The sequence below is a fragment of the Tyto alba genome, unplaced genomic scaffold (genome assembly GCF_018691265.1).
Source record: "Tyto alba isolate M040663 unplaced genomic scaffold, T.alba_DEE_v4.0 Super-Scaffold_23, whole genome shotgun sequence".
NCBI lineage: Eukaryota > Metazoa > Chordata > Aves > Strigiformes > Tytonidae > Tyto > Tyto alba.
In genome coordinates this window covers 26,301,436-26,315,179 of record NW_024881297.1, presented here as the reverse complement: position 1 = coordinate 26,315,179, position 13,744 = coordinate 26,301,436, and the positions used below count along the sequence as shown (strand labels likewise).

At 39.3% G+C, this 13,744-nt stretch overlaps 1 protein-coding gene across 3 annotated transcripts in view; it reads right to left on the bottom strand.

The window, feature by feature from the left end:
* Positions 1 to 289: 289 nt before the first annotated feature.
* The window catches only part of DKK2 (dickkopf WNT signaling pathway inhibitor 2), a 124,788-nt gene continuing 111,333 nt past the window's right edge, over positions 290 to 13,744 (bottom strand). For all 3 annotated transcript variants that reach the window (XM_032997860.2, XM_032997861.2, XM_032997862.2), the window contains 3 exons: positions 6,163 to 6,313; positions 5,468 to 5,617; positions 290 to 4,952 (listed from right to left, as the gene is read on the bottom strand). In XM_032997860.2, the coding sequence (XP_032853751.1) occupies positions 4,702 to 4,952; positions 5,468 to 5,617; positions 6,163 to 6,313 (552 nt within the window). In that variant the 3' untranslated portion in view covers positions 290 to 4,701. The remainder of the gene's footprint in view (positions 4,953 to 5,467; positions 5,618 to 6,162; positions 6,314 to 13,744) is intronic.

Genomic DNA, 13,744 nt, shown 5'->3' with positions numbered 1-13,744 from the left:
GGCTGCAGCAGACGCTTGACAACACATTTCAGTGACTGACAACAGTCCTGTGAAGGTGAGGGCAAAGCATAAGGTAAGAAAGGGTTGTAGGGTCTGTGTTGAGCTGTAAGCACCCTTTGGTAGCTGTGAGCATGTTAAAAACTATATTAGATAAGGCACTTGAGCAGAAAGTTGCTGTTCATCTTAGTGAAACCCTATGGTTTAAATGAGGGAGCACAGACCTCTAGACTAATTCTGTTCCTTCACTCCTGTCTAATGCAGGAAAAATGCCACACGTCAGACTGGTATGTAAGGTAAGAAAGCATAAATTTATTGTGTGATTTAAAAGCAAAATTAATGATGGCTTTGTGTCCATTTGTCAGGGACTACAGGTGAGGTTGTTTTTTGGGAGTGGAAAGGTGGGGTGCGTTCAGGTTCCCCACCCCACTGTGGACAGTTATTTTCAGAACACTTGAATGACAATCTAAAGAGCTAGCCTTATATTTTGTAAATATGGTCGTATCATCTACATAACTCTCTTAGCAATTAAGTTTTTGAAAGTTGGAGGATAGATCTCGAGACTCCTAAAAGTCTTGGCCTAGAGTATGAGTTTCCAGTGACTTTGACCTTCAGGATATCCTTTTTCAAATGGCTTTCCTAGAAGGAAAGGGAACAGGAAGGGATAAAAAATACAATTTCTCTTTGGTAGCACTTTACCTTTCCTATCGGGAGTGATGATGCAGGGCTCTGAAGTGAAAGCAGAGAGGGCTGGTGTGTTGGTGACATGCAATAATTTAGGAATGTCTCTCCTCAGCTTCTGCCCAGGACAGTTCGTGTTTGGTGAGGGTTTTTTTTTTGCTGTCGTTGAGAACATGAGCAGAAAAGTCAGAATATGCAGAAGATGGCTTGAATTTCAATGAATTGTGGTTTAGGTGTCAGGTGCTGGATGTATGCTGTTGAAAGTGTTGTTATACAAGTAAGTGTATAAATCTATTTTAATTGCTTTCATTTAAAAATGTTTAAAATCATAAATACTATAGGTTGCAAGCAACATAAGACAAAGCAAATAGTACAGTAATAGATACACACCCACATTTATAATGTAAATCAAATATATGCTGTTATAGAGTAGAAATCCATTATTTTTAGGAAAGTTAATAAAAGTATTTCCAAAGAGATGTTGCATTTCTGAGGCTATTCTAGGCTAATAGGAAGAGTATTTGAATTGTTCAGCAATGATCTTTTCAGTACTTGTGTCATGAGAGCAGATTTCTGAAATTTACTGAGCCAAAGTCACTCTTAATTCCCTTGATGAGTGACACAATGAGTGAGAGCAATTATCTCCAAATTTAGCTGTTCTTTTGTTCTCAAACTGATGTATATTTCCCAAAAATTTTAACTGAATGGCTTCTAAACAATCAAATTTGAGTCTTGCAAAACTACTTGCACGCTATTCAGTTCAACTATGTTGCTCAGCATTTGTGGTGTGCAACGAACCGCCTGTGCCTATTGTTTTTGTTCCCAGATTAAATGTCTGAAGGCTTTGGCAGTCTCAAGCTCTGGTGAAGTCATTGGGATCTGAAGATGATCACATCTTTATTATGTTATTGTTAAAAGTCTTAGAATTTTCAAAGGCCTACCCACCAAATACTGCAAATAATAGTAGCAAAACCTTTTCATTTTGCACAAACAGTAGCACGACTCGGAAACCATTCCATCCTGCAAATGTACATCTGTTTGAGCAAAGGGTTACCAGAAATAAATAACGAAGATATTGAGACCATTGCTCAACAATCACAGCCATTATTTTGCAATATTTATTGAGCTCTGCAGGGGTTTTCCTGGGATCAGAACTTGGCTGGTTTTAGTAGCAATATTTTCAATTGTGTCATATGTATGGATTGTTTCATGCTATTAGAGCTGAATGGTGTTATCTGCCATTTCAGAATTGCTAGTTACAGATCTTGCAACAGTGCATTTGTATGCTGTAACCCATAGCAAAATGCCATGTAATTTGAATACCAGTTTTACCCACCACGAGCCTCTCTGGTATGTATCACTATCCAGGGAATGTGTCTGGGCACTTTTCCTGTTTAACATGGTTGATTGAACATTATGCATCCAGGTACATTATTTTCAGTACTTATTCTTGAATGTTTAGGTGTAAACTGTCCCAAGAGAAGCATAGAGATAGTTGCCACTTAAACCAGTTTTGTAGAAAAGACGCGTGGGGATTTTAAGATGACCTTCACATGTTTTTCCAAAACTCAGACTACATAGCGCTTCGAGACACAAGTAGAATCAGATGCTTTTTCTTGTACAGTTAAAATATATGTTGTGGTTTGTTTTGTTGTTTTGTTTGTTTTGTTTTTTTTTTTTTTTCCTTTTTCTTTTTCCAATAGATTTGCATATCTTTCCAGAAAGAACTACTGTTTTTAAGTAGAAGGTAAGGAAAAGAATATGGGTAAAATATTTGGGGAGGAATGGGAAAGGACATTTAATATATTTAATCTTATTATACATTTTTCTACATTAAAGTCAACAGGCTGCAAATATATTCTGCTACAAAGCTTTGTGTACGAAATATCTCTATAAGAAAATACATCTCATTAAACATTTCCTGTAAATAAATTATCCCAAATAACTATGTTTTGCAAGAGGAAAAGGGGGGTAGGCCAATGACAAGAAGAGCTAAAAATTGCTGAGAGCCCATTTCTGCAAACCCCCCTGCTCACGTTGAGTACTATTTCCTTTTATATTTAGTCACAGTGAGAGCGATAGAGCTTCTCTGATGAGTACATGCTTGCATGTGCTTCTTGCAAGTATGTGTTTCTGTATTTTTTTAATATCTTGGAATTATGCTATTTCTGAGCCTTATTCCTGTTTCAGTTACAGTGGAAAAACTCTGAAACAAGCAGAGTTGCAATGATAGGACTGCAAGATAAAACTCTGACTGAGACTATTAACAAACAGAAGACCCTGTCTCTGAGCAGTCTCTCTAGGTCAATAAAAACTAACTCCAGTAGGGAAAGAGGCGTGTGAAATATTCTTTGTATTCAGACTCTTACGGAAGATAAAGGCAATATAGCTGAGGTCTGTGTTCTAATTAGGAAGTCTGAGTCAGGCAATGTAGCTAAGACTATAGAGTTAAAACAACCATTGATGGAAAAAGGTGTCAGGTAGGGGTGACATGGTCTTCAAAGTTAAACTGCATACTGGTCTACCTGCGTTGTTCAGAACTGATTAAACAGAAAAGTCCCTTGTATTACAAAACATGAAAATGGGTAATTATAAACGGGTAATTACAACTTCTTTAAAGAAATGCCAGTCTTTTTACCAATGTCTATACAAAGGAATACTTGCAAATAAGTAAAATGAAACAAGTTTGAAAAGACCTGGGAGACAAGTCAAGGGGTAGAGACTGTTCATTTTTTAACCAGTACACAAACAATGTAGAGTTGTCAGCTGTTTCCACAGTCCATGTACTTTCATCATTCCTGGCAGAACAGTTCAGACTGGGAGGACATCAAGTTCAGGCTGAATACACGCTGGAGGCTGGTATGCTGTGACATCGCATGATGTTTAACAAGTCATTTGTGGTCGTACCATCTTCTTACATGTTTCTCTGCAGGAGAGGAGGTGCTCACAAGAGCCAACTCCTTTTTCTTTGCTGCCTCTAAGAAACAAATCCATTATACTTCTGCAGAGTGCCATCTGTAGCCTGTTGCTACGAATAAAATGTAAAAATTGGAGTTTGTAGCAGTGTGCTCTAAAGACCTCAACAATTATCTACGTCGTCTGTTACAACAGAACAGTGAAACAACTTCATAGCTCTTAGTGTTAGGCACTTCAACAGTCTGCTATGTCTTTTGGAAACATCTATAAAGCAAATATGCTTAGGCAAGGAAAGTATATTTAGGACTAATGAGCAACTGCCTGTTGTTCATTATATATATAATTCTGGATTCAGCATGCACGTATTTGCTTCATCTGTTCAACCCAATGTATACTAGCAGTAAACTGAGGCAAATACAAGTGATTAAGTGCCGTACTATGACATTGAACTACATAAAGCATTTCAATTTACCTACGTATAGGAAACAAAACCTGTTTAAATGCCTCCTATTAGAGAAACTGCTGCACTCTTGAAATTGTGAGATGGCAAGTTTTCACCTCTTTCACGAGGGCCTGCAAAACAGAGCACTCTTGTCCTGCAGGAGTGCTTTCTTTGCTGAAGTGTCAGCCCTGAATGACAAGGGCATGTGGACATTCACAGTAACTTTATTTCCATTTCTCACACCTACAATGTGGCCAATAATGTGTTGACAGATGAGTCTTCCTGGCATGCACTGCTTCCTATAGGAGTATAATGTATACAGTTTATTTAGCAGTCATCACCATGCTGGAAGCCCACTGAAGCCCTGAAACATCATGGGACAACACAGCAAGGTAAGTGACATTAATTTCCACTGTACTTGTTTGCATACTAGCATTTCCCACAAACTGTAGAAGTTATTTACAGAAGAACTGCACAGTAGAACTCCAGCTGCACTTGTGTTTAACACCAGCTCAAAAAGAAATCCATTTGGTGTGACTTCTACTCCTACCCTAACTGTTACTTTAGCCATTCTGCTTTCATTTGCAGTCCTCGTTTCCCACCATGCCGTAATGCATTAAATACGTAAAGCTACAGTCACTTAATACTATCTTCCCAATCCTCATTCAGATTTTCTGGCACACATGAAGTCTTGATTTAGAAGAGGAGGTCGCATCTTTCCATACTTTGCAGGACAGCCCCTTGGCACAGTCACATCGTTGGAAAATCTCCAGTCCATGGGACCCTTTCTTGCGCTGTTTGGTGCACACCTCCCCCTGATGCAACACAGGCTTGCAAATTTTGGTCCAGAAATGGCGAGCACAACAGTGTCCCTCAATACAGTCTGATGACCGTAGGCAGGGATCGCCTTCATGCCCTAAAAAGAGTAATGAAACTATTTTACCTTCTGGGAATCGTGAAAGTACAGGTTCAGTGCAGACTGATGCAAATGAAGCTCAGAAAAAGGAGAGATGTTATTTCCATCTGTGCCTATTTGTAAGATGAAATCACAAGGGAAGATATGAATTAGGAAGGGTCAAGGGGGTAATTAGTGAGGCCTGCCAGAAGACTTAGTAAGGAGAAATTCAGCTACAGGATTGTAAGCAGAATTACAAGTGCTTAATTACATGACTGTTACAAGAGGAGAATCCGTGCAATCAATGGATTGTTAGTCCACCTCTGATACAGAGACGAAAGCAGATGCTATTTCAGTCACAGGAAGCGTTGGTTGATGTTACATCACTTTTTGAGTCATGCTGTGAATTTTCATGATAGATATTCACTCCCTGTGGAATTACTGCCTATTTCTGGCTTGCATTGCTTTATCTTGACAGAAATAACATGCTTCATGACATGAAGGAACAAAGCAGTGTAGTGCAAATGTGATCTTACCTTTTATGTGTGACAGCTTGGAGCGCGGCCTCCCTAGGTTTTGCCATCCCAAATCCTTGCTAGCATAATGACTGTTCTTCTTGTTGCGTGGCCCTTCTAGAGCAGGGATGTGAGGTGTAAGGATGCTTTCAGTTACTGGTATGCAAATACCTGCAAGGAAAAGACAGTCAGTCAAATATTTGAACAAGAGGAAAAACAGCCAAGAGACATACACAGACCAGGATCAACACCAGGACCACGAAAGTGCTGGGGCTTGGATTCAGTGGCACTCAGCTCTAATCACACCTCTGTCCCTGATTCCCAACACTTAACTTCACTGCAGCTCTGCTTCACTCCCTGTCAGGAGAGTATGAGAATGCAAACAGTACAGTTATAACCCCCACTCCCAGGAGAGTAGATCAAGGATTCATTAAGTCTCTTTTGCTTCCTTAAAAATATGGGTTCTCTACAGTCTTCCAATGGACCTAACCATACTGAACACTCTAAAATGGGGAAAAGCATGCAAGCCTTAAATATAGAAATACTATTAAAGAAAATTGAATGGAGAGGACTGAAGTAGAAAATGAAGTTTTCTTGGTTTAGAAATTAGAAGCACAGTCACCCAGAAAAAAATACTGTTGCTGAGAACAATCAGAGAAACAGATGCTATCAAAATGCTGATTTTATGGAGGAAAACCAAGAAATGACTGATGTACCATTGTTGCAGCGGTTCCCAGGGCAGCACATGCCGTCTCTGTGGCAACGCTTCTTCTTCCTCCGGCACATCATGCATGCAGACGTTGCTTGATGAGGACTGTGACAGTATCGCCCAACTTCACATTCCTTATCATTGGTACAAGGATAGGCCTGGTGGGTAAAAGAAAGGTTCACAGTGAAGCATTCCTTTGTACAAGGCATGCATGCAGCCCATTTAAAAATAAAACAAAAACCAACCAAATAATAACAACAAAAAAATCCACAACCAAACAGCCAAAATACCACTGAAGAACAAAAAAACCATCACTGAAACCCCCAAACAAACTGACAGCTGAAGTATCCTTCACTGGGGCCAGCAGATGCAGGTAGGGATGCTTCGCTGCAGCCGTATAACAATCTTTAAGCTCACACTGCAGGTGAAGATGTATCTACTTAAAGAATCAGGGAGATACATCTAGCACTCTGGTGGTTTCATCTTTTTATGCCTCAAACATATGTTGGCGCAAGAGAACTCATATTTAACTCCACATTGAAGAATAAACAGAGCCATAAAACTCCTTTCAGTTAGTAACAATCCTGAAATGCACCCTCCAATAGGTAATATTTTAGTTTAAACTCCAAGTAGGCATTTTTCTTTGATAGCTGTCAAGCACACTGGTGGATAAGTTCACTGTTCTCACAGTGAATATCTACACCACATTGGTACAGGCTCCTTTTCTATTTCACTACCCCCCACTGGCCCACACCAACTGGACTATTTGGAAGTGAACAAACATCATCGGTCAACATTTCACTTTGATAACCTTTACTTCACTTATGGGCTTAGTACACTTCCTTAAACTTGCTAAATACCACCCCTATAGTATGCAGCATGGAATACACTACAGAGCACAAACTGTCACACATAGTTCTCTTCAAGCAAAGACACGCATGTACGATTCTGTATTCATCAAACCTAGCATTATCTTACAGGAAAACTGACTTTTTTTAAAAAGTTGCGAAAGCACTGCATTCTCCCACAAAGAGAGAGAAAGAAAAGTTTATTACTACAAAAGGAAGACATGATGCTTTAAGGAGACATAACAACACACACTGACACACTCCAAGATCCTTTCTGCTGACTCCCACACAGCTACAACTATGCTCTCTGTCTGCATCTAATTTTACTGCCTATTAAATTAATCATAGCTTTTTTTCATTCCTCAAAATTACACTTGCAGAATTTGTTTAGATAAAAAGATGAGAATAAATTTTGGGCACTTTCTGTAAAAAGATGTTTACACTTCCTCAACTAATTTTCTCCAACATTTTAAATAAATCAAAGTATTGCTTTTACTGTTTTCAGAATGACTTTTGCAATTAATTATTCACCACAAACAAAAAGCTCAACTGACTAGTTTTCAAATTAAGCTGATTACTTTCCTAATAATATTTTAAATCAAGGCTTGATTATATTGTTCTCAGGAAAAAAAACAAACAAACCAACCAACCAACCAAACAAAAAAAACCAAACTTGGAGACTGTTGAGAATTTGCTTTGAAAATTGTTGTTTTATATGGAGAACTTGTTTCTCTGTGACATTCTGTTGAGAATCGCAGAAGAAACAAGAGGTTGGATAACGAAATCAAACAAGTTTCTCTAGTGCCGTTAGTGGATGGGGGGAACCATGCAATTCCCCGTGTGATTTCATTAGTTGTTTTCTTTGTCAAAATGTACTTTACAGTACTGGATATTTCCCAAGTGCTGCTGCCCCTTTACTTCTGCCCTCTGAATCTGTGTCTTTGAAGAATGATTCCAGAGTGCAGCTGTTTGGAGTAACCTGACGTATGTGTAAGTCTTTTTCCCTTAAGAATAAACATTTCCTCTTGAGTTCATACTTGAGAGGATGAACATCAAAGTCAGTGAGATCTTTTATCTAGGACTAGCAATAAGAGACAAATACTAGCACTCACCTGTTTGGTACTCTTAAGGCATAAGTGGATTCTACCTGTTCTAGTAAAGCGGAACTAAAGTGCTCTCCCCTCAGTCTCATCACTCCTTCTCCTCACTTTTCCAGAAAGAAATCATTAACACTGACTTCTATAATTTATGATATAGTTACCATAAAAGTAAGGCTTCCCTGACTTAAATGAGATCTTACTAAACTAAGGATCTTACAGTGTAGAAAAGCGATTTTATAGAGACCTGTGCATGGTTATACGGAGTTTGGAAAATACTAACACTGTTATAGCTGGGGGAAATTCAAATAAAAAACAGATGGACTAGCTAAAACCTGGAGATGAAGGCATTTTAGACCCTTGTCTGTCATCAAGACCTTCATAACCGCATCTTTTTTCCAATATGGGCATGTGGTATACACCTGCAACTTGTCAGCAAGAAGCCTACTTGCAGTTCTCTTTTCGTTCCTCAAATAGCTTTTAAAAAAAGAGTTCCCTGATCCCGAATGGTGCTAATGAATGCTTTTACATACTATATCTAGTGACCGTTTTTCTTTTGTTTTTTAGGCTGAATGAAGTGTAAGAGACTTATTAAGATATGCATCTAATTTCCAACTCTCAGCTCTGTCTTTAAGAATGGTAGAAGTAAGTAACAGAAGAGAATTTTGACATTAAACATTGCCAAAGAAATTGATGTAGTCCCAATCAGCCTTTAGTCCCAATATAGAGCCTCATCCTAAATAAAAGTGACACTTTTTAAATTAAAAAATAAGCCAAAACATTGATCTACCTACAGCAAATGACTGCAGCACATCAAAAAAATAATTGCGTGTTACATGTAGCTCAGACAACAATTGGCAAGTCCATTCAAAACCCCAAAAGACCAGCTGCCAGCCAGCTATAGGAAAAACCCTCTTGTAAATGCCTAATGCCATCAACTGCCTTGATCTTTCTTCCAAAACCACCATCCATTTGATATCCTAGCTATCAATCACAGGGAGCTTGAAACAAAAATGTCTACATGGCCTTGTGTCTGTCTCCTAATCACTAGACATTCATTGGAATAACTTCTGCTCCCAGCAAAGTAATTTCTATCACTGCATAGTACTCAGTATTAAAACACAAAAATAAAACAAAATAATATATAGTGTACATAGCTTTGGCTAACAGGAGGGAAAATATGTTCATAATTTTCCCATTGTTGGTGGTAGCTGAGCCAATCTAGGTATAAATATGTATATATTTTTTAAAATACAGGATAAAGAAAACATACTTGTAAAAACATACATGCCAACAATTGTCTATGCATGATTCAAGGTTTGCAAAATCTCCTACACCACATTGCCTGAAACACAGTCTTTAGGTTTAGAGAATTGCAGAGAACATTTCCTATATACAACACAAAGACACAGATCAGTCCCAGATGGAGAGGGAAAAAGCAAGCTGTAAACCAGCTCTACTTCCCCAGCAATGATAACTAATTCTACAAGGCACATCATCCCTTCACATTCTTCAGCTATACATATCATTTTCTGCTCGTAAATCTCTATACACTAAACATAGCTTTGATATTATGGGAAACCAGATGAAACCAAGATAAAATATGTAGCACTCCCCGAAGCCGAATTTAAACAATCTTATTTAAGTTTTTTAGCCCAAATTACAGACAATCAAGTCACCCGTAGCATGACATAAACTAGATTTTCCTGTGATAATGAGTCACATTTTCAGAATGTGTTGTCTGATTAAGATCATTGCTTGCTGAGAAGTTTTCTCCTCAGTCATTCCAACTGCTTTTGTATCCATGTATAAAAGATACTGCTGAGTGCATGTCCAAAAATGTACCGCAAAGATGTGCTGGACTTTTTGCAGAGTTGGTAGATTCAGGATAAATTTAAATGGGTGCTACTCGTGGTGCGCCAGGATGTCCCCTGCATCAGTCCACCAAGAATAATCTTTGCCAGCCAGGTCATAGCAACACGTAAATTTTAAACTTTTCTTTTTGAAAGAGAGAATATGAATCTCCATTCCCATCCTTCTTGAATTTATATTCAGAATGTGAAGACCACATGATAGAAATACTCAAGGAAAATTATGCATATGATAAAGAACATGGGGATTTTTATAGTTGAACAAGTCCTTCCAGGCTACTGAGGATCCTCCTTGTGTATTAACTTCACAGTGAGGCTGCAGAATGGACTGACTATCCAGCTTTTGTGACTAAGTAGCTAACATCACTCTCTTGATTAGAGGAGCGTGCAGGAGTGACATTTATTTATACTTTTGTCTTCCCCTTTTGGCAGAGGAGATCTAACTTAGCACCTCTTCTCAGTGCAATGAGGTTTTCTCGACATTTTTCTGGAGTAGTTTGCTATCCCGCATATTTTATATGGTCATCCTGAACTACAGAGTTTCACCGCAAGCTGAAGCAATACTAAGTGGTGGGACTGTTGTGCTGTGGAGTCAGTCAGTCCAAGTCTCTCTGTCTGGCACTATAAAACATAATGGAGAAGCACTCCAGGGGGAAAGACAGACGCTGTAATGTGCTGAAGGGTGAGTAGACCGATGGCAGACACACTTTATTGAGCTTTGGGAGATAAGGGCTTGAATTTCAGCATAGCCTCCAGCAAATATTTGAAGACAATATTCCTGGCCAGTGCCTTAGTCACCAGACTCTCATTTGCTCATATTATGAGATCTCATTTGTTTTTATGCTGAAGCTGCTTCATGCTGTACTAGCTATGTCAGAAACAGGCACAAAGATCCACTGGCATTTTTACCTAGGCTGTGTCATCACTTCTCTAGCACAAGCAGTCCTAGACAACACTGCTGGTTTCAAACCTACCTTCAATGCTGAGAGGAGCTGTGCCTAAATAAGTGGTTTGGTGGAACAGATATCAGTAGTGACTCCCCCAGAAGCAGTTAACTGTTTTTTTTTTTTTTTAAACACATCATAAAGTCCAAGTGCAGAGTCGGTCCTGGCAGGAGATCATGGCTACATACCACTCCCAGAAGAAGAAACAGCATGGAGGTTATTCATTACCCTTCTACTGTGGATGCCGAGCAGCACTCAAGAAGAGAACTGAAGTCTCACGTACCACATAAATGACAGTATCACTGCGGTTACTGTACTGGACACTTGGCCAGCTTCTGTCTCATACAATCATCTCGTAATGGTACTGGGGACTGGGCTGAAGAACAGGAGGAAAGCCACAGACAGTTGTACAGCCGGAAAGTAAGAGCACTGTAGAGGTACCAGATCAATCCTTCATCATTCTCACCTGGCAAAGAGGCAGGAACTACTGAAAAGGTGAGACAAGTGGCTCAAGAAAATGGACACATTCATTATCCCGGGAATGGTACCAGTGTGTTAGAAATCAGATTTAGTCTGCTACTCACAGTCTTGTACATACGGAATCCCTAGTTATTAATAGCCTATGCGAACACCTGTGCCACTAGGTTATGCTACCATATCCAGCAGAAATGTCTTTTTCTACAGTCAAAAGACCTCTCTTTATATCACACCTACATAATCTTTTATATTCACAACATGCCTGTGAGACAGCTTACCACAAATTAACTGGTACTGCAACACTGTCTATTACTCACTTGTTACTTAAGGAAAAAAGGCTGTTTTCTCTATTTCAACTAATTATACTTTTATAAATTTTAAAATAGTGACTGTAAAAGAGGTGGAATCTGACCTCTCTACAGCCTGTGTGCTAACTAGATGATCAAAACTGGACTGAACTATAGGCGAGAGGACAGTTTCCACCCTCCGCATAAGGGATGAACAATAGAGCTTGTTTGCCCTTTAGTCTCGGGACTGTGCATATTGCTTAATATTCCATAGCCATCAGGCATGATGAAGCAACCAACTGGCTTAATCATGGTGAGAGCCCCTCCTTCCTGTCCTGCTCTGGATAGGACAGATCTATCTTTCTGAGCAAAGACTTGATCCCCATAGAGCAAACATATGAGATAGCCACAGGGATGCCAGGTCTGCTTTTTGCTTTTCTCTCTCTCTGAAGAATTATTTAATCCAAAGTAAAAGCATGTCAATAAATGAAGAAATGCAAACATATGCTTCAACCAAGTAGCCTGCTGTCAAGACTAATTGCAAAGAATGCAACTCATTGTTTGGCTCCTCGGTTGGGCCTGATTCTGAATTGGGATCTCAAATTTGTTTAGGCTTTTAGCAGATGGACATTGGTGGGACAGTTGCATGCAACATGTGGCCTGTAGAGCTAGATGAATGCATCACACATGGGATTTGTCCTACTTGTCTCTTTGGAGATAGAACGAAGATCCTCTCTATGAAAGTCAAGGAGAAGACCTAACACATACAAATTTTTGTAACAATGGAAATAAGAGCTCTTCATTCAGAACCACATAAATGTGATAAAGCAAAATGGAAGGGGAAAGGAGAGGAGTCAAATCTTTTTAACAAACAAACCAAACAAACTCCCAACTCTCTGTGGGTTATTTTTTTCCCTGCAAGGCAATTAAATTACTTTCTGATAGCTTCTGAAGTGTATTCAGACAAACCCATATCTAACTGACAAACTTCAGCCTAGCCTTTCCTAGCTGCTAAGCAAACATGTACATTAAGATGTGGATGGGAAATGACCGTCATTTGCTACTATTTTGTTTTTAATCCCAAGTGAGAAAAGAGTTTATCAGCAGCCATCTGGAGCAATGCAGTTTTCCCACAGCACTGCTGATGTTGCTTTTTTCTATTCTTAGCTCAACACAAGCATAGATGATAGCGAGGGATCTCACTGTGCACAAGCAGAAAGCCATGGTTAATTTATCCCACGGAGGAAGTCATGCTGTGCTCTCAGACAGCTCCAGACATAGATCCTGTCTCAGACTGATCTCACCAGAAATTCTCAACTCTCAGTGACTGCTGTGGCACAGACCAGTCCTGAAAGCAAAACTCACAGTAGTTGCAATGAAACAGATTTACTTCATTCAGTTGCCATGACAAGTTTAACGATTCAATTTTTCTTACTGAACCTCCTTCTTGTTAAAACAATACATCTCTGACTTGCTTCCCTGCCAAGACCCAGAGAGGAAAAAACCCTCTTCCACCTCTACATTAAGCACAGGTACTTTCTTCTAGCAATAACTTATTTTTAACTCTTCAACTTAAAACAACACTGCTGTTCATGAGGTCTGATTCACAGAGTGCTACATAGTGGATACATGTACTGTAGCCTCCAAAGATCATTCCTTCAAACTGTGTGGCTAATGGCCCCAGAAGCCTGCATTATTAAGACAATAAATATTCATGTTTCAAAGTAACACTCAATCCACTGCTAGACCACCAGGGGAAGAACATTTCTAAAATGTGCAGTAGTCCAACTCTCATGATTTTCTAGAGCCAAAGAAAACTTAGATCTTAACAACCAAAAACCAAACTTCACTGAGGTCCCTCTGAACCAACAAGACTGCAGGACTCACATGGGCCCTGACTCAGGCTTTTCTCATCCCAACAAAAATGTAATGGAAAATAACTTCCCATTCTGCAAGCGGCAGGCAGTTGTGCGGGGATCTGTGCTTAAGAGGAGCGTATAGCTGCATGGGGTGAAAAGAGAGTCAAACACCTTAAAATAAACAAGGGAGCTGTGATGTCCTGTTG